General features: G+C 53.5%; 1 protein-coding gene across 1 annotated transcript in view; it reads left to right on the top strand.

The window, feature by feature from the left end:
• The first annotated feature begins 37 nt into the window (after positions 1–37).
• The window catches only part of P2RX3 (purinergic receptor P2X 3), a 30,203-nt gene continuing 7,495 nt past the window's right edge, over positions 38–22,745 (top strand). The window contains exons 1-8 of the mRNA XM_010952408.3: positions 38–1,911; positions 8,674–8,809; positions 9,279–9,350; positions 9,551–9,614; positions 10,318–10,411; positions 10,732–10,809; positions 11,411–11,552; positions 12,158–12,294. Coding sequence (XP_010950710.1) covers positions 1,793–1,911; positions 8,674–8,809; positions 9,279–9,350; positions 9,551–9,614; positions 10,318–10,411; positions 10,732–10,809; positions 11,411–11,552; positions 12,158–12,294 — 842 coding nt within the window. The 5' untranslated portion in view covers positions 38–1,792. The remainder of the gene's footprint in view (positions 1,912–8,673; positions 8,810–9,278; positions 9,351–9,550; positions 9,615–10,317; positions 10,412–10,731; positions 10,810–11,410; positions 11,553–12,157; positions 12,295–22,745) is intronic.

The following is a 22,745-nucleotide window of genomic DNA, read 5'->3' as shown; positions in this document are numbered from 1 at the left end:
TTGCGCTGAAGTCTTACCAGCTTGACATCCGACCAGAAAGTGAGAGCGCCTTGGGCTATTTAGAAATTACAGACATTTCTTCAGTGGACGCCTAGGTTTTAAAGAGAAATTGCGTAGTTGTATGTTATCAGACTTTCCAGAGATGCACGTATGTGACCCTCTCCTGCACAATGGTGGTTTCTGTGGGGTAGAAAGTCTGTGGGAAAAGAAGAAAAATGTTTCGTGTTGTGGAGAGAACGGACCCCTCCCTCTGGCTTCGAAGAGAATGCGGGTGTTGGTGTCACTGTGACCGCACTGCCCTCCCCTGTCACATGGGATTGGATCCTCTGTGAGATGAGTTCCCGCAACCCAAAAACGACCACATGGGTGACTGCGAGGTGTGAGCCGCCTGGAAGACGCTGGCCAGCGGCAGTATCAAGTTCAAGAGCGGGTGTCAGATTTACTGGAGCCGGAACTGATTGGAAATCACATCAGCTCGGGACTGCAGAAGCCAGGCCCCGCTTCCATAGTCCTAGGGTGCATCTTGCAAAATCAGAGGAGGCCAGACCTGGAAGAGACGTTTGAGTTTGTCTGCTCCACCTCCTTTTGCAGATGGGAAAACTGAGGCCCTAAGAGGAGTGGCCCAGGGTCTCAGTTGGTAACAAAGAACCCAAACCTACTTACCCCAGCCTGGTTTTCTACCATCATCATCACCATGACTCTCCATTCAGAACGACTAATGATATGGGTCGTGTATGAAGGCATTAAGACAGAATATTTAAACTCAAGATTTCTCTGACAGTCTGACCTGAAACAGTTGCACCAGCTTGCTAACTCCATCCTGAGATAAGAGAATGCGAATGCACTGTGCTCCCTGGGCTCATGGTTTAACCTCTGGGTCATGGCTAATTCCTGCACTATCTAGCATTCATCTAGATTCAATAAATATGTACTGAGCTCCAACACAGGTATATGATTTGAGGAAAGCAGTAACCAAGATGAAATCAGCTCCAGCCTTCCCGAAGCATGTAACCTAACAAATGATTCAGATAAGTAAACTGAGAGTAAAACAAAATAAAACAAAACAAAACAAAACAAACAAAAACCCAATGTGATGACGCTATGCTACAGGTAGAGTTTCAGCCACTGCCAGCATGAGTAGGAAATACCAACTATGTGACTCTTTACTCACTCCTCCCAAGGGACCAAGAGAAAGGTTCAAGAGACCCCTCCCCTTGATCCAGGCTATTGGTGGCAACTTGGGAAGGGAGGGGATGGCAGCAGAATTGAGCGGGTTTAGGAAGACACTCGGGAATGAAGGGGGTACTCAGCTCAGGCAGACTATTAGGTGGCTGAGGGAGGTGGGCTCTTGCAAGGGGCTTTAAGGAAAACATGATGCAGCTGGTGAGCTGGGACGTAAATGCAGCATAAGAGAACAGAATAGAAACCGTAGACAGAGTGCAGATAAAACATGAGTCCCAGAGGGCCCCAGCCAGCTGCATCCCAGGCAATCAGGAGCCTGGGATTGAAGACCCCACCCCTGCTGTGACATCACAGGGGAGTGGGGTGGAGACGAACAAAAAGGGGGTCCCCCACCCTGGCCTTGGACTCTTGGCAGCCCAGAGTGTCAGAAGCAGAGCGAGACTGAGCACTGGGCTAGGGTTGCCTGACTTAAAGGAACAGGCTCCCCATTCCTTGAGCCCCTCTAAGCTGCCCCCTCCAGGCCTTGATCTCTGTCTCCCCATCCTGATGACCTCTCCCTGCTAAGACCACCACTGGGTCTTTTCCGAGGGGCCCTGATCCTTCTCTCAACATGAATTGCATTTCTGACTTCTTCACCTACGAGACCACCAAGTCGGTGGTTGTGAAGAGCTGGACCATTGGGATCATCAACCGGGCAGTTCAGCTCCTCATCATCTCCTACTTTGTGGGGTGAGTCTGTGGCCCTTCAGGTCCTCGGTGCCCGATGCCTGGTGTCCTGTCCTCCCTCCCCTCTGCATTGCTGTCCAGCTTCCTGAATGTCCCCTCTCCTGGGGGAAACCGTCTCTTCTGTGGGACCACTTCCCAAGGATTGGCCTCTGCTGCCGCCACTGGGGATCTGGTTCCCAGATGAATTATTTTCCCAGTAAATTCTCCAGAGTTGGATGGTGGCCTCAAGCCACACACCCCGAGGAGGGGAGTCCTTGCCCCCCAACCCTCCACCAGGGGAGGTCCCAGGTGACCATCCCTCCATCCCGGTTTTCATCTCCCTCCACCCCTAGCCAGAGAACAGATCTCACACACACACACACACACACACACACACACACACACACAAACACACACACACACATCTTCCCACTCCTCTCAGTCAAGTCTTTGAGAGCCAGGAAAGGAGAAGGGAAAGCACTGAAACAAGGGAGATGGTGATGGTTGATCAGGTGGATGGGGGAGGGGGAGGAGGGAATGGCTCTACCATAGAGTGAGGAACTCCCCTCAGGCAGGGGTGATGGTGAGAGAGCATGCGAGGGGAGAAGTCCTTGCCCTTGGAGAGTAGGACAAAGCCGGGGGGCGGGGTGCAGAAACAGGTGCAAATAACATTTAAGGGAAGAGTTGCTGCAGAGAAAAGTGGCTTTTCTGTGCATGGTGTACGGACCCTCCTCAGGAATCCAGAGATGCTCCCCTTTGCCAGGAAGCATAAAATCCCCATGTCTACCTGACTTTGTACCCTATGACCCTTTCTGGGAGTTGCTTAAGAGCCAGCGAGATCTGAACACCGCCTCTTGGCCCCCACCTCTTAGAGGCATCCCCACCCCACCCCAAAACACACACACAGGCGTATATGCACAAAGGTCCACGGAGCAGACAATGGCCGGGGGGAAACACGGGTTCTGTCCCTCTTGTGGTCATTCGCACCAGGGAAGACCTGCAGAAATCTCACGGGTTTTCTTTCCTGGTGATCGAGTCTCTAGCCTCACGCTCCTTCTTGAAACAGCAGGTCTCGTGTGCGAAACCGAAAGCCACTGACGACTGTCATGCGGGAAACCTGTGTGCATGTGGGCTGGAGCCGTGGGAGCGGGCCTGCTGGCCTGCAAGGTCGGAGGAGCGTGTGAGGGTGTGCGTGGAAAGGTGGCATGATGTGGATTAAGGGATTTTTTTTTTTTTTTTTTTTTTTTTTTTTTTTTTTTTTTGCTATACGTGCTTGGTGAGAGTCAGTAGGCTTCATTTCTGCGGGTGTCGGAGGCAAGGCTGTACATCCAATGCTCCTGGTGGAGATATCAGAGAGGAATGCAAGCTTTGGGGCAGGACTAATGGCTTTGACAGTCCCTTCCAACTCTGAGGTTGTGTGCGATATGTTTGCAAGTGTTCCCTGTCTGCATCTCCAGCACCTGGCTCCCAGTTGGTTCTTAAAGGCTCCGTGTTCACGTGGATGGTTGATGTCGTGGTTGTTTATAGCCACAGAATGTTATGTTGGTCCAGGTGAGGGCAAACGCTGCCTCCGCGTGTTCTGGCCTGGCCTGGCTCCCCGGGCTCCAGGCAGGAGACTTATGGAGGGCAGACAGGGCAGGCTCGGGGCCCAGCCTGCTCAGCGCCCCCCACCTGCCCTTGCCTCTCCCTCAGCCTGATCCAGCCTGACGCTCCATCCTCAGGACTGGAGCCCAGCCTGCTGGGGCGGCCCGAGAGGCTCTTCGGTGTCTTGATATCCGACCCCATCCATCTCCCCACCTGACAGCTCTCCACGGAGCAGCGCCTGGCAGTTACATCGGTGCACTCTTCAGCCCAGCCCCTGGCCAGAACCCCGTCTCTTCATGCACACGAGCCCACGCACCATTAGGACTTCACGAACCCATTGTTATTAATGTAGCAGGAATGTAGCACACAGCAGCGTCTCTTTGTGTCGGGCATTCTGCACGGAGGAGAGAACAGTGGGCAGAAGCAGGAAGGGTCCTCATTCTTACAGAGCTCACAGTGCCGGAGGAAGACATTAATCAAGTTATCTCCGCAACAAATGTAAAATTCCAGCTGTGGCTCAGGGTTCCGAAGGAGGGGCCCACCGTGCCAGGAGGGCGGCTAGCACAGAGGTATTTGACCTGGTCTGGGAAGTAAGGGAAGGTTTCCTGGAGAAGTGACATTTAAACCCAGAGCCGAAGGGTGAGTTGGAGCAAGCCAGGTGAAAGAAGAGAAAAAAGGGGATTCAAGGCCAAGAAACCCAAGGGAAAGAGCCTGGTGGGTGGGGAGAAGAAACGGTCTTCATGGCTGAAGCAGAGGAAGCAAAGGTGGGGCTGGGGTGGGTGGGGGTGGGGTCACAGGCACAGACACCTCAGAGGCTTCGTTTTTACAGAAGAGTAATGGATGGGAAGCTACTGATGCGTTTTAGCCTGTGTGTGTGCGCGCGCGCACGCGCACGTGTGTGTGTGTGTGTGTGTGTGTGTGTGTGTGAGACAAGAGAGAGAGTTGGGAAGATCACTCCAGCTGATACACCGACAGATTGGAGTGGGCAGAAGTGGATGCAGGAAAACCTGCTAAGCGGCAGTTCAGTCATATGAAGAGACATGACCGTGGCTTGGACTCAATAGTGTTTGAAAGGATTTTAGTGCTTTGATGTTAATGCTCAACTAATACTTTGAATCTCTTCCATGGTGGCCGTGCTAGGTAGACCAGATGCACAAATTTACTTAGGACGTGTGATGTGAGCCAAATATTTCTCTTGATAAACCCACAGCCACACACCACCTAATCGTCTACACACAACACACGCACGCACGCACACACCCCGCCATTTCAGCTGCTTGCCTGTGGTTGACACCACTTCATCACTGGTTTCCTTACCCACCCCAGGCGCCCACAGAAGCCAGAACTCACCTGGTGTTTCTCACATCGTCTTTTCTGGGCCCAGGTGGTAATGTCCCATCTCCTCTTGGGGGGTGGGGCTTCCTAAAAGCCAATCCCCTTCCTGGATCCTGTGGGCACCTGAGGAGGAGGAAGAAGAGGAAGATCCTTGGGACCTGAGTCCTCAGAAGCGCCAGCCAGTGCTTGGTCTGAGATTGGTTTCCGGGGCCTTCCTGGAGGAAGCCATCTTCCTGCAGACTAGCCATGGGGCACCCCAGCTTTGATGCCCCAGCCCAGGAAGGGCCTGTGGCAGTTGATGGCATCCGTGACCCACCCCAGCCCTGCTCTCTCCACCCTGTTCCTCCCCCTCCCAGGCCCAATCCACAGCCTCACCGTCTGCACGGCCTCCCACGTTGGTGCTTAATACTCAGCCTCAGGGCAAACCTTACGTAAAGGCTGAGTGTGTGCAAAGGGGGAACTGCTCTGAGTTAAAGAGAAGGGCCTGGGAGGGGAGGGTGTAGCTCAGTGGTAGAGTGCACGCTTAGCATGCATGAGGTCCTGGGTTCAACCCCCAGTACCTCCTCTAAAAAATAAATAAACCTAATTACCACCACCCCCCCCAAAAAAAAAACCCAAAATAAATAAATAAATAAAGAGAGAAGGGCCTGGAATTCCACCTTCTTAGCCCCCACCCCATCCTCCTCCCTCACCACAGCCCAGTGATGGGGAGACCTGGTTAAAAGCCTGGCTCTAACCCACAGCCAAGAGTGGAGCCTGGTCCCTTTACGTCTCAGTCCCCATACCTGGAAGATGCTTTTGACAATGCCTCCTCCAGAGAGTCTTGGCACGGGGACGCTGCTAGGTCAGTGTCTGTCTGGGATGAGTGACTCGGAAAGTGATGGTAACTGTTATGATCTCACAGACCCCAGCAGGCCCCGCTTTCCCTCTGCCCAGCTCACACCTTCCTAAGATACCCCTCTCCCCCTGGCAACCCCAGCGCACACTCCTCACACCCACCCTCTGGCCTCCTCCCTGACTCCCCAGGGGTGGACAGGAGGGTGCTGGGACGCTGCTCTGGCCTCCTTCCTCCACATCCCACCGGCCAAGGAGCTGCCACCCGCCTTCCGCTCTATAAATAATAAACCAGGAACGCGAGAAAAAAAAGAAGTCAGAGCAGCGGAGTAAATGCCAAGAACTGAAGGCTCAGTCCTGCCCCAGCTCCTCAGCCCTGGCCTCTGGAGACAGACTCAGCCCCTCCACTCTGGAAATGAACCATCCCTTGGTTTTGAGCTGCCCTGGTGATGTCCTTGGGCCCCGGGGCCACTGAAATCCTCTCACTTGTCATTTAACTCAGAGAGAAACTTCTGATGTGGCCTCACCTCCCAACTCGAGGGAGGAGGAGAAGGAGAGAGGTTGGTTAATTGCCCTGGAGCCCTAGGCTCTTCCTCGTGAGACTTTCCTGAGCTGGGAGATGCTGTCCCTGGTAATGGGGCAGGGCCAGCAGGACAAGGACCAGAGTCCGGTTGGCCCTGAGCTGGGGCACAGCTGGAGATCCTGCAGGGTGGCGGTGAGCACCCTGTAGCTGCTTACTGGGGTTGGAACCCACATGCCAGCTTGGCGAATGCTCTGCTCTGTGCCTCAGTTGCATCCTTTGTAACATGAAGACAATAACGCAGCTGCCTCCTTGGGTTGGAAGTAAGGATTCAATGAATCCTCAACACCTATGACACTCAGCACGCTGTGTTGATGCTAATCAGCTCAACACTGCTTTTCGGCTGAATGTTCCCAGACTTTAGGACCGGGGAGGGGCCTCAGGAAAGCATTTGGCTGACGGACACTCAGAGGTGTGTCCACTCCGTGGCCAGGCACACGAGGCTCCCGGTGGGTATGTGGCGCCTGTGGCTGCCGCTCGGGTGAGGGTCCAGCAGCGGCTTGGGTGTTCCAGCTGGGACCTTGCTCCCTTCACTCCGAGGGCCCCAGCCCACGAGCTGAGGATGCTCATTCGGATGACTTCACCATTTTCCACGACAGCGACGCGCCCTTCCCTTCCACCAGGGATAAGGTGGCGGGTAGGATTTCTATGTGAATCACACTCCCTTTGGAGACCTTGATGAAACCCCTTCCGGTCTGAAAAGCAGGAGAAAGTGCTGGGGATGTAAAGCAGACCACACCACTGACTTCCACGGAGGCAAGGTGTTCCCGAAAGTGTTTCACAAGTGCTCGGACAGCTCTTAATGGTGCATGAATCAGGGTGTCGCCTGGGATAAGGCAGAAACAATAACAGAGGTGACAGGTTAGGACCTCTCTGCCAATGCTGGCTGGGGCCACCCTTTCTCTTCCACTCAAGACAGACAGCATTCAGAATTAGGCGCCTGAGGGAGGCCCTAATACGAGGATGACTCCAGATCCTCTCGCTGAAAACTGAAGGAGGAGCTGCTTGCAAACGTCAGCCTGTGTTCCCATCAACAGGACCCCACACGTGACCATGACCCCCGCACGACCCAGAACTGATCCTTTCTGTGCCTGCCAACATCGGGGGACCCCGGGGTTAGGAAGCTCCTGGGCTTGAAGTCCTAACCCTGCCTTATAAAGTCCTCAGATCAGCCCACACGCTGCCCTCAGCTGCTTCTCAGCCTCGCACCCCCCACTTTGTCTTCCCTGGGCCACAGTCTCCATTCCTTCCACTCAGTTTCATATGATGGGGCTCTCCAGCCTGGTACCACCCTGGTCAGCCTCAGAAAAGAACCCTAACCCAGCATTTCCAAAAGTGCGCTCCTAGGTTCCATGAGACGTCGCCAGTGTTTCTCCAAAGCGGAGAATGTGCAACGTTTTTGAAATGTGTTTGATGAGGCTTTCTCGTCCGCACGGGGGGGACAGTGACATCTCTCCCCGCGTGCAGTCAGCAGCAAGTAGGACTGCCCGGTGTGGCACAGAGGCCGAGAGTGGCTTGAGCCTTGAGGGCTGTGAGGCGTGATTTCCCATGGAAGGGCTGGCACCGCACAGAAATGCAGAGGAAAGAATTGTCTCCCGGGAGTATATTGTGGGCAGGCCCTTCCTGGTGCTGGGAAAGGCTGTCAGAGTCTGGGGAGGGAGGCGGGGGTGGGGTGGAAGAAGGAAAGGGGGGCCCTCCCTGATCCACGTGGTCCAGCACTGGCTTCAAGCTGCAGGGAGACGCCACTACAGGTAAATGTCCACTGGGTGGCAGCACAATCCAAGGAACAAGATTAGAAGCCCCGCCTCCCCTTCCCACCCAACTCCATTTACCTGCCTGGTGACGGCTCAGCAAGCTGGCCCCCACCCCCGCCACCCCCGTCTCTTCTCACCTGACCTTTGCGTGGAGACTGCCGAGGGCCCAGCTCCCAGAGCCTTCACTGACTTGTTTGCTGAAGACTTACTATGTGCCAGCCCTTAGGATGCAGTCGTGAACAAAGCCTGGGATGCACAAGTTCACAGGCCTAGGGTCCTCTCCCACCTCTCCCTCCAGAGGCCAAAGTAGCGACCTCCACCGTCAGTGGGAATGATAATGCGTTCTCAACAGGGGTGAAAACTGGTTCTTGGGAAATTTTTTAAAAACTCACTTTTTATGAATAAAGTGCAAATACACAAACAGTACATAAATGATATCTATAGTATTAAAATTTCAAGGAGGGGCACAACTAGGAAAAAAGAAGCCCACAGAGGCTCCCTAGGAGGAATGGGGGAAAGGGTGGAGAAGCACTAGTCTCAGTCGACCCAGGGCTCACCCGGGCCCCACGCCTCCAGCACAGACCTCCCCGCCAGGCGCCCCGTGTCCTCCTGACACTAGCAGGAAGGGGCTTCTCCCCGCCTCTGTCTGATGGGTCTCGTCCCTCCTCCGCTGCTCTCCGCCCCTGCCCTCCCGCCTAGGTGGGTTTTCCTTCATGAGAAGGCGTACCAGGTGCGGGACACGGCCATTGAGTCCTCGGTGGTGACCAAGGTGAAGGGCTTTGGACGCTACGCCAACCAAGTCATGGACGTGTCTGACTATGTGACCCCACCCCAGGTACGGTCCCCCTAACCAGCCCTGGGGCACTGTGTGGGTGCCCAGATGCTGGGCAGTTTGGAGGGGAGGGGGCAAGGCAAGGAGAGTACCGATGGGCTTCCCAAACCAGATTCTGCGGCATCCGTGATCCAGAAAGCCCCTTCCCCAGCAACTGGGAGGTGCTGGGGGGGGGGTGGGCCGGCCTTCCCATGAGGCAGCACTAGGCACTGGCGGGAGCTGGGTTCCTCTCCAGCTCTGCCACAACCTGTCCTGTAATCAGGGACGACACACAGAGGGAGCCAGAGGGGCCAGGCGGGTGGTGGGAGAGCCTGGTTTGGATCCCACCTCTGCCTTGTATCAGTTCTGTGACCTTGGTCAGTTCTCTTAGCCTGAGCTTCAGTTTCCTCATCCGTACAGTGGGGAAAGCTGTAGTGCCCCCCTCACGGATTGGCACTGTTGCGTTTTTCCTCTCCTTTCTCTTCCTCCCAAGGGCACCTCCGTTTTTGTCATCATCACCAAGATGATCGTTACTGAAAACCAGATGCAAGGATTCTGCCCTGAGGTCAGGCAGGGAGGCTGGACAAAGCAGGTCAAGGAAGAAAATGGTGGGGGGAGGGCAGCGTGGTGGTGGGGGAGGGTGTAAGCAGAGGCCCAGGGTCCAGCCTTGGAGCTGTGTCCCAGGGCCTCCACCCTCCAGAAGCTGCTGGAAGGGGGGGCACCCCAGGGCCAGTGCAGGTCCTGCACCCACCTGTCTCCCCACAGAGCGAGGAGAAGTTCCGCTGTGTATCAGACAGCCAGTGCGGGCCCGAACGCTTCCCGGCTGGGGGTGAGTGCAGCCCCTTCCCCACCCCCTCACAACCCCAGTGTTAGTGAGACCCCAGAGGGCAGCGGGCCCCCCGCAGAGGAGACCCCAGCCTGGGAGAGGGAGCGGGAATCAGCCTATTCCATGTAACTCTGCCAGCGGTGATGGATGCCCACTCTGTGTCAGACCCAGCGGAGTTCCCAGTCCAGGGATGGTGGTGACAGACAGGTGTGCTCTCAGGTGGCAGGTGCTGTCATGGAGGTATAGTGGGATGCTGGTGGGAGGGAGAGAGATAAGCTTCTGATGGGTGACCCCAGATGGCTTCCTAGAGGCAGCGCCATTTGCAATGGGCCCTGTAGGGTGGGTAGGATTTGGCAAGAGAGAGGGGCTTCAAAAAGGCATTCCAGTTAGAAGGAACAGTGACAGCAAAGGCTCAGAGGCAAGAAAAGAACATGATATGAAGGGGTCTTCAGGGTGACCGGGGCTTGCGATGTGTGAAGGAGAGCTGTCACCCCCGACCCGGCTTGGTCTAGGGCTCGGGAGGCGAAGGGGGAGAGCTCTGCAGGGCTAACAGGTCCCCAGTCCATCTCCCTTACCTGGCCTTTCCTTTCCCTCCACCTATGGGGTCCTCATCAGAGGACGTCTTGACGAGGAGGGGTGGGGAGGGAACGCAGGAGCAGGGGCGAATGGCCAGTCGTGTACCCAATGTTGTGGCTGCACCCTGCAGGGATCCTCACCGGCCGCTGTGTGAACTACAGCTCCGTGCTCCAGACCTGTGAGATCCAGGGCTGGTGCCCCGCCGAGGTGGACACAGTGGAGATGTAAGGACCCCGGGCAGACGGGAGGCGAGAGGACCTGCCACAGCTCCGCTTTGCCAGCGTGGGGAGCCTACATCTCTGAGCATGCAGGGCTCTCGTGGGCACCCCCAGTACCGTCCACTCCCGGGACCGAGAAGTGGCCTCTGGATGGCGTCTTCCCCAGCTGGCTGCACCCGCCACCCTCCTGTCTCTCTGACCTCAGACTCAGAGAGGCCATGACCACATGCCCACTGGGAGACGCCACAGAAGGTGGTCCTGGGGTGAACACTCCTCCCATTTCCCCTTCTTCCCAAGAAGCTAAGGTCTCCTGTCCCCGCCCACAGGCCTGTCATGATGGAAGCCGAGAACTTCACCATTTTCATCAAGAATAGCATCCGTTTCCCCCTCTTCAACTTTGAGAAGTGAGTCCCAGCCCCCCGCCACCCTGGCACCTGGCTTCCCCAGGGGTGAGACGCCCCCTTCTTCCCCACCCCCAGCTCCCCGGGGCTCCTTTTCCCAACCTCCCTGCCAGCCCCCACCGCCCAGCATTAGGTGGATTCCAGGGCCAGTTTCCCTGCCAGCATCCCTGCCCTGGGGCTCAGGACCCCTCAGAGGGCAGGGACAGGGTGAACCTCTGTCTAGAACTCAGATGCCTCCAGAGGTGGGGGCCGAGGGGCCCCGCCCACCTCTTTTCTCCCCAGCTCAAGCCCATGTGGGGGCGTCCTTTTCTCTTAGTTCAGCCCCTCTTCAGCCAGGCCTGGATGGGTGTCGGCCACGTGCAAAACACAAGGCAGGCAGGACAGAGGAGGAGCCAAGAGCACTGGGCTCCCGCCGCCCCTACCCCAGCTCCAGCACACAGAAGCTAATACTGGAGAGAGGGTGTTGGGAGATACAAAAAGATGCAGGGACAGAGGGAAGGGAGTCCAAGAGATAGAGAGCCCTGAGGCTCGGGAAGGCCAGAGAAGAATCGGTGCGTGACTGTCCCCACGTTAACCCTGGGCCTCGCCCCCTCCTCCTTCGCAGGGGAAACCTGCTCCCCAACCTGACCACCGCTGACATCAAGACGTGCCGCTTCCACCCTGACAAGGCCCCCTTCTGCCCCATCTTGAGGGTGGGGGATGTGGTCAAGTTCGCGGGGCAGGATTTTGCCAAACTGGCCAGCACGGTGAGGACCTCGCCACTCTTCCCTGCCCCGTTGTGTGTGTGTGTGTGTGTGTGTGTGTGTGTGTGTGGAGTGGGGGGTGTCCTTTGCAAGTGGGGGTGGAGGTTACTGGGGAAGAGGCGCTGTGGTGCGGCAGCGCCACCTGGTGGGAGCATCCCAGGCCTGCAACTCGCTTTGTGCCTGTTCTACCCCACGTGCCCTCGGCGGTCTTGCCTCCCTCACTGCACCCCCAGCCTCAGTTTCCCATTCCTGTCTTCACGCTTCACCTGGAGGCAGAGGCCTCAGATCTCCGACGAGGTCCACACGATGGGAAAGTGGATCTGTGGCCACTTTCCTGGGTTGTAGCTAAGGGGACTGAAGATACCTAAACAGGGATTCAAGGCTCAAGTTCTCTCTGTTACAGTACTTCTTTACTAAGCAAAGTGTGACAAATCACTTTTCTTTCTCCCTACCTCTGTCTTCATCTAGAGGACAGAAAGAGATCACTTGTCTATTTGTCACATCCACCCCCCCCCCACCCCTAGCCCCACTCCACTCCAGCCAGGATGGGGAGTCGGGGAGTCAGGGGCCTGTGGGAGGACTCATATCTGCTCCCGTTCCCCATCCAGGGCGGAGTTCTGGGCATTAAAATCGGCTGGGTGTGCGACCTGGACAAGGCCTGGGACCAGTGCATCCCTAAATATTCATTCACCCGACTTGACAGCGTTTCTGAGAAGAGCAGCGTCTCCCCGGGCTACAACTTCAGGTAACCCCGTCCCCTGGGACAGCGGGAGAAGGAGGCAGGGCTGTCCTAAAGAGCCACCTCCAGCAGCAACGCGTGCTGGGAAGAAAGGGCCCACATTCCCCCCTCAGGTTGCAGCTCAAAACTGGGAAGGAGTTGCCAGCCACTCAGGAGACAGATAGGGCATCCTATAAGCCAGTGGCCCCCGTCTCAGGGAGGGACCACGCAGAGCATCCACCCTCCCACTCGGCGGTTGGACCACATGACCAGGGTCTCCTGAAATCTTGGCCCATTCTTAGCTCTGGCTCTGAAGCTGTATGGTGCCTAGGTAACTCTCCGGTAGCCCCATTCCTTCTCCTGTCTTTGAATTTTCTGAGGTTTTTCACTCCACAAAGCAAGAGCAATAGCTGGTATCATTTTCCAGGGTGGAAATTTTGCATTTTCCAGGGTGGAGGGTTTCATCTGAGTCATGAAGAACAGTTACAGTGGTTCTTCAGGGACTTGCCAAACAGGAACTCATGCCAGTGTTTAAATGTTCTCTAGTTTGTATTCCCAGTGGCCTTGAGACATATGGGGTACTCCTTCCCCATTTTGAAGAAAGGGAAAGAGAAAAACTTGGGATAGACAATTGGAAACCAGCCGAAAACCCTTGAAAAGCCCCTGACTGTCTCCCATCCTGATTCCCCATCTATGAAATGGCAGCAGTATTGTTACTATCTTCAGGAGCCTATCAGCCAGTGTGTGAAAAGCTTCAGCTCTCTGTTTTTTGGGGTTTTTTTCCCTTAATTTTTTAAGATCCTGAAGTTTCTGGCAGCACCCTGAGTAAGTACACAGTGTTGTATACATGAAACAAGTTAAAGTAGATAAATAGGCAGGAACTGGGGGAAAAATACTTATAAGAACATATTTCAGTTATACATTCAAATTTCCTTTGTTATAGTGGTATCTTGCAATATAATAGCACCCATAAACAAAAAAAAACCTCATCTTTTTTCCACCTTTATTTGTAGATTTAAAAAATAATTATCCATTAAGCTTATCCCCATTAAGCTTTAAAATATGTGTTTAAAATATATGTGTATTCTCTGGAAAGAAGAATTTTTTTAAATTGAAAGCGCCTTCACAATCAACTCTAAACTTTAAAAAAAAAAAAAAAGCCATAGGAAACAACACATATTTTAAAGTAGGTTAAAAATACTGTTTGGCTCCCTGGCAAAAATTGGCATATTTATTCAGTCAGTACATCACACTGAAATCAATACAAAGGATATTTGTACGGTGGCTTAAAATAGTAGCATATTAATAAAATTCTAGTGATCTAAAATGCAAGTTTTCATCTTCATACCTTCCCTCTGGCCACTGGGGATTCTTCAGTTCCCCTAATAACTCATTTGGCAGGAGAGCTTATGAAGAATAAACTAGTCTGAAGGCCCCAACTGTTGGTCTCATACAATTTTAGAACAAAGTCTTTCATTTAAAGAAGAATCGGTTTGGAGTTCTTTATCTCCATTTTGTAGTGGCTCAGCTCACACACTCGCGCACACATGCACACACACACTGCCCCATCCTCTGCCCCCCTACCCTTCCCAACGTAGGCACAGCAGGGCATGAGACAGGCCTGGACCTGAATAAGCTTGGGTTGTATTTGGGGAGACAGGCCAGAGTGTCTCCAAGGAGCCTGCAGGCATGATTCCCAGGGGCCTAAGGGAGACCATCTGAGAGGTCTGGGCCCCCGAGGACTGACCCCCTCACCCCAGCCAGGATATGAAGAGGAAAAGCTGCCCAAGTCTACCCTTGTGGTTTAAGAGTTCCCAGCGGGCTCGGGGCATAGCCCAGGCATGGCCCTCGTATGCCTTCACGCTGCTGGCACCACACAGACACCCAAGGCTGAGCTAGGATCCCATGTCAGGGAGGCTCCAGGCCACCTTTCTGAATCCTCATTTAAGAGAAGAAGGCCTCTGCCAGGTTCAGCTGTGCCACAGGGCGGTTCCTAGGATGAGGTCAAATGAATCTGGTCTGTAGAACCCACAAGGCTCCTCCCTGGAGCCTCACACTGGCCACTCCAGGTGCAGACTGCTTCTGTGCCCCCACTTTACAGATGGGAAAATGGAGGCCTGCGAGTTCAATAATTCTCTCCAGGTCGTAGAGCCAGTCAGCTTGGGAGCCTGGATGCAAACCTGTTTTCCTGGCTGCTTTCCACCCCTACCAGGAAAGCCAGGGACATTCGCCTTCGTTAATCCTCAGAAAAACACAATCCGTGTGGTAGGTACTTTGGTCCCTGCTTAAAGACGAGGAATCTGAGGTCCAGGGGGGCTGGAAGTGGAGCAGCTGCTGGAGGCACCATTCCTAGCCTGGCCTTTGTCTCCCAAACGAATTCATCGGCCTCTCCCTCGCCAGTAGAGGCTAGATTATTCCCCCCAACATCCTGCTGTTGCTGTTTGCTCTGGAGGGAATGGAACCATTCAGCCAAGATTCAGCCTTGTTTTAATCTGCAAACTCAGACATCCAGAGGCACTAGAGATTTGCATTTCCACCGCTAATTACTTCTGCAGTTCCTTTCCAAATGCCGCCCCCCGCCCCGCTTTGCTGGCGGAGTCAGAGACTTTGAGAATTTATAGCAGTTGAAGACCCCCTCAAAGACATCTAGGCGAAGGCGGTCATTTAGCAGATGAGGAAGCAAATCCTCCAAAGGGGGAAAATGATCAGCCCAAGGTCGCGGGGGCATCTTGGAGTAGCCTTAGAGGTCATTTGCTCCCAACTCCTGTATCAGTCTCTGCAATGCAGCCCCAGACAAGGAGCTGCTTCCCAAGAAGGCCTGTCCATCACTGACGGCTCCAATTATTCGAAAGGTCATGAGTTAAAATGTGTCGCCCTTCAATTCTCTCCCAAAGCCCCTGGGGCTGTCCATCTAAATGCATCTCCATTTGTGTGATCCCCTGGAGGTTTTCATCCATCCCTATCTGAAATTTGGTGGAAAGGTTTTATTTTTAGTCGTAGGTCTATTCTGCATGGCTCAAGATTCCAGGGCCCACTTTAACTTGGTGTCTTTATGAAGCCTCCTTCCAAGTACCTTGAGAGTGTGCGGTTGGTGGGTTCATCCACCTTAGTACCAGACAAAGCGCAGCATTTCTAAAAGTAAGAACTGGCGAGAGGCGCCAGTTCAGTGGCGCGCAGGGTGACAGGCACCCCAGCAGCAGGGCTCCTGTGTGGCGGGTGGACCCTCAGTTCACCAGCGCAGGGTTTTAACCAGAGCACTGCGTTCCCCAAGGTGCTGGGAGCAGGCAGTGTTGTTGGGTGGGGACTGAGTGTGAGTCTGCAAGTGAAACGGTGTGTGTGTGTGTGTCTGTGAGTGGGTGGGAGCGAACGTGTGTGTCAGTTGCATGCGTAGGTGTGTGTGCGTGTGAGTGTGTCAGTGAATGTATGTGAGGATGTGTGAGTGGATAGGCAGAGAGGGTGCGGAGACAAATTTAAAACACTGTATCATCAGTCAGGGTCCCAGCAGGAAAGAGTACGTGCAAATCGGGTAATTTGAGGAGAGCTGAATAAAGGAACTGCTTCAAAGGGTGTAGGGAAACCACAGAGGATAGTGCAGTGTCAGGGGGCAGTCACAGGACACTGGTGACTGTCCAGGTCTGAAGGGACAAGGGCAGGAAGCAGTTACTGGCACCCGGACACAGAGAGCTGGGAGGAGAGGGCAGCCTCACGGGAAAGGAGCTGTCACCCAGCCGGAACTGACCCCGCAACCCTGAAAGCCTGAGGCAGCCCAGGGCAGCGGTGGCGGGGGCGGGGGAGGAGCCTGGGTCAGAGGGGCTCCCCAGCACAGGTCCCACAACTGGCATCTGTGAAATCGCAGCCCTGCATTCACTTGGGAGATCTCAGACCCTTTCACGCCCGATGAAAACAGAAGCCCTCGACTGCCCACAAAAAAGTGCACGTCTTCATATACATGAGCAATCTTGCAGGCAATTTCCTTTTACAAAGGAGACTTTATTTCTACAAATAAGATTGAATCCATCCTCCAAGTAATCAATCCAGATACATGGCAATCATCACGTGGAAGCTCCCTTCATGCCCCCAGCGCTGCTCCTTTTGCAGGAAGTCCACCTCCTGAGCACTCTGTCCATCCTTTTTCTCTGCATTTATAGTCATGCAGCATAAGATTCCAGGACTTTGCACACCTGTAAAAGCTTATCCCTGGACCTCGGATTCAGAGCGCCCAGACTTAGATTTGTAAAGCGTGTTCACAGCCATTTTTGATAGGATTTACAGCTCACGGGGCACCCCCCACCCCCGAGGCAGGCTCAGAGAGACTTTGACACTTTGCCCAAGATGACACAGCCTAATGAAAAGGAATATCAGTCCTCAAACCCAGGGACCTGATCTCTAGCCATTGCCTCTAGCGCACCTTCTGCCACCACGTTGCTTGCAAAAGAAAAAAAAAAAAAAAACCATTTATGAGCGCTACTCCCCCACCCACCCCCGCCGTGACGGCTGGACTGAGAGCAGAGAAGCATTTAGCAATGTCTGAGTTCTTGTTTCTCCCCTGAGAGTTCCTAAGACAGCTTTGCTACTAAAAGGCAACACAGATTTGGATTTCCTCTCTCGGTGTCTGGGAGCAAAAAAAAAAAAAAAAAAAAAAAAAACCGCTCCTTCAGCTGCTAGATGTTCCTCTGCTGTCGGTGTTTCTAGTGATGGTTTCGCATTGGAAACGTACCCACCGCAGATTCACGAAGCTCTGAAACTTGGCGCGCGCTCTGCTTCCGCGCGGCAACGTGCAGATCAGCAAGATCTTAGGCCAATTGACAGAGACGGAGTCGAAGTGCGCCCTTGGCTTTGATCGCTGTTTCTGCAATCTGGATTTTTCTCCTTCCAAAAGCCATAGAACATGTGTTAAAAGCAGCCGTTTCCACAGTCACACGTGAAGGCCCTCTTTGATGGGGCCCCCTTGCTGCTTAAATTCTCCTCGATCCAATTTCCTCTTTCTTTTGGTTACAATGAGAGGCGGGGCAGTTAGGGCCATCCTGAATTTATTCAGCCTTTTATCATTTCCGTTTCTATCCTGTCTTCACAACAACTGGCACCGTAGGTAGAAAATATTGGCTAACTTGCCAGCGAAGCCCAGGCTTAGCAAGTGCTCTTTGTGGCGTATCCCATGGACTCTGAAGAGGGAGAATTTTATAGCTGGAAATCTGAGGCCCAGAGGTTGTATTTATCTGCCCAGGGCCACACAGCAAATAGTGCTGGATCTGGCACCCAAACCCTGGTGGCCTGGCTCCAGAGCCTACGTGCTCAGCCACAAGGATCCTGGTAGGACCAGTATGGTTACTCCCATTGTGCAGATGAGGAAACTGAGGCCACAAAATTACTCCAGGAGCAGACAGTTGGTACCCTGGCTCACAGGTACATCTTCTAGCTCTGTCCATTGATCTTTCCCTGCCTCATTAAAAATAAACTTACAGTAATATGGTCAAAAAAAAAAAAAGATCAACCACAAATGGTATTTTAAATGTCTGCCTTTGAGGTTGATTAGATTCCTAGAACAAAAGTAAATAAATAAATAAATGCAGCTTAGGACCCTTCTGTAAGGGGAGGAGTCCCAGCCTGCTGGAAGGGTGTTGCCTCACCCTCATGCAATGAGTCTGCCAGGAGATATTTTCCCACCAGTATAAAATCAACTGTAAGAGTATATGTCGGCTGGCAAAATGACTTCTCACCAGGCAAATGCTTTACCGAGAACAGCCTCCTTCACGTAGACACCCAGATTCCAGGCCCAAGTTTTCCCTCGCAGGTCCAACCCAGATCCTGCAAGCGTGTTGCTGTTTTTCCTGCTGTTGTAACAGTTACGTGTCCCCACTTTAGGAAGGAATTTCCACCACTCCTTGGGAGATGGATCGTTTCTAAACAGATGTCCGAGAGCTTCCAAGGGATTTGCACGTGGTGATAAAAACCCTTCTCCCTTCAGCAAACGCTTCCTGACTGCCGACTGCGGCAAATGTCAGCTCACGCTGCTGAGGGTGGGAGCTGTCCAGAGCTGAAACGGGGCTTCTCCCGCAGCCAGTGAATCCCTCTGGCTGGAGGTGTTCAGACAGCAGCAGGAAACCTGTCACAGCCAAGGTGGGGAGGGCTCTGAAGATCTCCTTTCACTTCCAGTTGTATCATGTCCTGGGCTTAGTGGCTGACGGAGATGAACCAAACCGGTTCCTACGGTCAAGGAATTTGTAACTTAGTGGAAATGATCAACATGAACCCAAATAACACAAATGTTTCTACAAAACACATCTGGCGCTGGGGCAAGCCAAGAATAATTGAGACAGTTAAGATGAGGCAGAGGTAAATCAGGAGGAGGGCCATGGCTGTGGGTCGGGAGACGTGCAGGCTGTGGTTCAGTGATTTTTTTTTTTTTTTGGACAAGTCTCATTCCCTCTGTGGGCCTCAGTTTCCTCCTCTGTAAAATGGGCTGGTTAAAGATGATCATATCTAAGTCCCCTTCAAGGTCTAAAAGTCTGACTCAGCACATGTGGGTGTCTGGGGGAGGGCTTTGCAAGCGCGGGCCGCTGAAGTATGCTGTCTTATTTATAGCCCTGTGATATGTCTCACACGGGAATGTAGCTTTCACGCTGCCCTGCGGAAGCACATCTGACAAGCGATTTATTCTGGTAGTTGACGTTTGGACTTACTCATCCTCTATCCATTGCCGCTCAAGGCAAAAGGTAGCAGGCCCACACGCACACATGCGTCTCAGCACGGTCGGGCCTCGGGCTTGTTCAAGTCAGTCCTGTGTTTGGGGGTGTCCCATCTGGTCACAGAACAGGTGTCTCAGTGAGGGGTCTGGCGGGAAAGCACACTCAGCTGGGGTTTGTTGAAGAAGCTCACACACAAGGCCTAGTAACGTGGGAGCTGTTCCGATCCCTAATCCCACAGCCACTGGGGAAGGGATGGGAGCCTGGCTGAGAGCTGGAGTCCCTGATGGGAGCTGCAGCCACAGAGCGACACAGCCACAGGCAGAACCACAGGGAAGCAAGGAAGCAGTGGGCAGGATAAATACCCCACCTCTCTGCTTCCCACCCTCTGGTCCCCGGACAGTACCTCCCTTTAACCAGATCCTCCCCTAGAGTGTAAAGGGAAAGGAGGACAGAAATGTGACCTGTAGAGGTCAACCTGCAGGGGGCCCAAGACCAGAGACTGGTACTGGGACAGTGGAGAGTGGTCAGCATACCAGGTGACCACCCTGCCTTCAAACACCTGGGCTCAAACACCTGATGGTTCCAGCCCTGCCAGTGCCTCTCCCAGGCACCACCCCACCTCCCCCAGCTCAGCACAGCAGGTGTCTGGGCTCTGTTCTCTCCCCTGGAAATTCTGGCATCATCATCATCACAGCCACACTGTGCTTCCCCCACAGCCGAGGTGTTTTCACAGGCACCGGCTCAACAAGATCCCTGCCCACCGTGGCTGCAGTGAACTCTCCTTTCTGGCTCTTCTCTCAGTGATGCAGCAGGGAGTAGGCAGGAAGCTTTGGATTCTCAAGGCCCATGTTCAGATCCCAGCTGTGCCCCTTGCAGGCCCGGTAGTTGGAGGAGAGTCCAGCTGGGAGTCTGGACGGTGTTGCCTGGTGATCGATAGGTGATATTCACTGAAAGCTCTGTGCCAGGGACTGTGCTCAGCCTTCACCTCCAGCAGCCCGCAGAATCCTCTCTAACAAGCCTGCAGCTATGCTGTATCTCCATTTCACATCTGGGGAAACTGAGACTCAGGGCTGAGGCACCGTGCCCCTAGGTTATGTAGCTAATTCAAGTGGCAAAACCAGGACTGAGCCCAGGACCCTCTCATTTCAGAGCCCCTAGGCCACCAGCCACCAGTGGAACTGCTGTGGTGAGGCCTCAGTGAGATAACAGGTGCTGAAGCCTCTAACCGTGCCCAGCAGGAGTAAGCAGTCCATGTGTATTGTATCTCTGTTCTTCCCCATTTCCCTTCCACAGGGGCTGGTTCCCACCGATAGCACCTACTTTCCCACGCAGCCAGCTGCCAGATCTCAATGTTTTCTAATTGGTAGGGAAACAGCCGGGTGTTACCACCTTGTACTATGCCCACCTAAAGAACTGGGAGGTAAGCGGGAGGAGGCCGATGTTGCTAAGCTCCACCTGTGAGATGCCAGGAATCTCAGAAACCCATTTACCCCTCGAGCAAGCATTTACCCCACTCCTTGCTGCCCTTGGCAGACCCTCAGGCAAAGAGGGAAACAGTGCAGTCTGGCTCATAGTTGACAGTCCGAATGATTAAGTAGAGCCTGGTGTGGCAGGTACTGCCGTTGAGGCCCGGATCCCAGCAGAGTCAGGAGGGGTCGCCCAGGAGGAGTTTTACAGCCTCGGCACTACACTGGTAAACTAGCTCTCTGGAGAAAAGGAACACAGTGCTTCTTGGTGGCGCTTGCCGATTTCCCTGGTGTAAACTCTCCGCTGTGGTCAATTTCAAGCTAACACTTGAAGTCCCTAAACGTGGAAGTGGGCAGAGAGATGCACCCTGGTCCTGGCAGCAAGGGCAAGGTGGGCCCAGCCACAGCCACTTCCATCCGACCCTGTCGTCTGCTCCCCCACCTCCCAGTGCTCTCTCTGAGCTTCTTCCAGAATACCTTATCTTTTCCCATGAGAGACCTTTCACAGTTCCATCCACCGGGAAAGCTGCCCCAGCTCTGATCTTCTTACCTTTCAACTGTCCATCCTTCAAGTCTCAGCCTTAATTAAGGTCACTTTTACATGAATCTTTCCTTGACCCACCAGTCTCCATCCAATGTCTTCGCTAGCTATGTTCTTAGAATGGTGCGTCTCTCCTTCCCAGCCTGTACGTCTGATTTTCCCTTTTTATGGGATTGCATGATTCGTTAATATTTCTCTTCCTTGTGTGAGAGCAGAGCTTGCCAATGGACCAGCAGGGCCTAGCACTGTGCCTGGCATAGAGTAGAGGTGCTCTAAAGGTCTGTTGAATGTAGAAAAAAATGAGAGGCCACTGTGCTGGGCCCTAATGGATGAATAGGAGTTTGCACGGTGGAAAAGGGGAAAAGAGGGGAACCGCGTGGGCAAAGGCACAGGAGTCTATGTGTGTGGAATGCGTTCAGGAAATACAGGAAGCAGGTAGCACGGTGTGCATGGCAGTGAGGGGGCTTCTGCAGATGAGGCTGGGGATGTGGACCCCTTCAGGTGGGGAGGGGCCTAGAATTCCAGGTCAAGGTGTCCAATGGTGGTATCATTCTCACCAACCCCATTTCCCAGCCAAGAAGACGAATGCCGGAGAGGTAGGAATGGGAGGATTTGGGAGAAATCAGGGCCCCAGCATGGGGTAGCTCAGCCCCTTCCCCTTTTCAGATGAGGCTGGATGTCCTCCCAATGACACTTCATGGCTCTCCTATGCTTTCTGTTCTACTCCCATCCAATGACTCTGGGTCATTTTGCAAATGCAAAAGGGCCTCCCAGCTGGGGAGCGGAAAGAAATTAGCCAGGACCTAACGGAAACCAGGTAACAAAAAGAACAGTCTAGAACACTGGCTAAGAGTGTGGGCTCTGGAACAGGACTGCCCCGCTTTGAATCCCACCCATCCTCACTCACTGACTGTTGGTTTTGTGACCTTAGTCAGGCGGCTTAACGCCTCTGATCCTGACTCCTCATCTGTAAAATGGGAATGGCAGCAAGCAGCGAATTAGCATGGGGTGGTTGTGAGTATTAAATGAGCTAGGAAATGGAGAGCACTTAGCACGGTGTGGGGCTCGCAGTAAGCATTCAGCACGTGTGGGCTATTATTGTTGCTAATGTTCTTATCCAAGAAGCAGTAGAGTGTGATGGTTAAGACAAGAGTAGATATTCTTATTTCATATCCTATTTGACCTTAGAACAAGAAAGCCAAGGGGCTGACTTTAAGCACTCACTACACCTGAACAGCATCTCACCCTTCCTATAATTTCTCAGTCCAGGCAAAAAGCTCAGAGAGGTTGAGTGACTTGCCCAGGATCAAAAAGCTAGTTAAAGACCAGCTACAGAACCACACCCAGATCTCCTGGGACCTCCTTGGAGGGTTTATTCCTAGGAATGTGGCATCGTTGAGATTTGCCCTCTCTGTGTGTCTTATCTTGAATTACTCCCCAATTTAAACACACTCTTTGTCTTTTGGCAAATCATTTCTCTTCCCTGAGCTTCAGTCTTCTCAGCTATGACATTAAAGGAGTTTGTAACAGTCAGGGTAAATATTGCTAACTACTGTAACAAACAGCCCCCACGTCTCAGTGGCTTAGCACAGAGGTTTGTGTCTTGCTCATGGCAGCCTGTGAGTCAGGGTGAGTGGGGAGCTCCATGCAGTCATTCTGGGATCTGGGCTCCTGCCACCTGTTGACGGAGTCTTCTCTAGGGCCTGAGTTCTCCCCTGGCTCCTGAGCACATGGCCATGAGGAAAGGGAGGATGAGGAAGGCGCACAGCTCTAACCCACCTCAGC

The sequence above is a fragment of the Camelus bactrianus genome, chromosome 10 (genome assembly GCF_048773025.1).
Source record: "Camelus bactrianus isolate YW-2024 breed Bactrian camel chromosome 10, ASM4877302v1, whole genome shotgun sequence".
In the NCBI taxonomy this organism is placed as follows: domain Eukaryota; kingdom Metazoa; phylum Chordata; class Mammalia; order Artiodactyla; family Camelidae; genus Camelus; species Camelus bactrianus.
Note: the sequence above shows the minus strand (reverse complement) of the source record. Positions and strands in the feature narration are given on the sequence as shown.